The sequence below is a fragment of the Volvox carteri genome, assembly GCF_000143455.1.
Source record: "Volvox carteri f. nagariensis unplaced genomic scaffold VOLCAscaffold_628, whole genome shotgun sequence".
Lineage (NCBI taxonomy): Eukaryota > Viridiplantae > Chlorophyta > Chlorophyceae > Chlamydomonadales > Volvocaceae > Volvox > Volvox carteri.
In genome coordinates, this window is record NW_003308133.1 from 1 (window position 1) to 946 (window position 946).

General features: G+C 60.8%; 1 protein-coding gene across 1 annotated transcript; it reads right to left on the minus strand.

The window, feature by feature from the left end:
• Positions 1-171: 171 nt before the first annotated feature.
• Positions 172-903, minus strand: VOLCADRAFT_108742 (uncharacterized protein; the record flags this gene model as incomplete). Its single annotated transcript, XM_002959725.1, has 1 exon — positions 172-903. The coding sequence occupies exon 1, from the start codon at positions 808-810 to the stop codon at positions 172-174; it is 639 nt and encodes a 212-aa protein (XP_002959771.1). The 5' UTR covers positions 811-903.
• Between the last annotated feature and the right edge of the window lie 43 nt (positions 904-946).

Here is a 946-nt window from a genome sequence, read left to right on the forward strand (position 1 = left end):
CCCTCCCTCCCTCCCTCCCTCCCTCCCTCCCTCCCTCCCTCCCTCCCTCCCTCCCTCCGTTCGACTCCTGGTGAATTCTTGCCCTGGCAGCAGCCTCACTCGTTCGTGGTTCGTCTTTCCCTCCCTCCCTCCTCTTTTCCCGCCAGTCGGTGCTTTGGAATGTACGGCTGTTTATTCGACTTTTTCACCGTGCGGTAAGAACGGTGACTGAACAGAGCCGGTCCTCTGCTGCAGCTGGTGGCCTTGCTGTGTCGCCTTAACCCTGCGCAGCAGTGGACCCACGTCCTCCACGGGGGAACTGGGGACACGGACATAGTTACCAAGCGCCAGCAGCCTCTCTGTCAAGCCCACTGGGCAGGCCACGCCCCCCACGCGCGCGATCCGGATGGTCTGCCCTTTGCCCTCCTGGTCCGTTTTGGACCTAGGCAGTGTGATGGCCATGTGAGTGTCGTGCAGGGTGAGCAGATCAGACTTGACGGAGATGTGGGCTAGGTCGTTGAACCTTAGGAAACCCGCGAACATAACCGATATGGCCGCTACCATCATCAGGTCTGGCAGTGAGGCATCCGGCCCAGCGAAGTGAGCGGCCAACATGCGGACATGCTCTGGTTGCATGCTTTCCCTGTGCAGCTTCTTCCCTTGCAGTGTGCGCCTGCCCAGGTCCCGAACGAGGTTGCATGCTGGGTGCTCCGTAGGTGAGGGGCGGCCCGCGAGAAAGAAATGGCAGGCAATAGCAGCGCTCGCTCCCGCGACGCGACCCGGACCTACTTCATCCGCTTGCGCGGTTTGGTAGACGTGCATCAGGTACATGGCCACTATCTCTGGCCTGATGTCGTAAATGTCGCTCGCCCGAATGTGTAGTAGCTCTGCCCAATCTAGGAACTCCTGCCATGGCTCTTTGTACTGGGCGACTGTGCTGCTAGCTCGCGCCTTGTGCGCCTGGCTT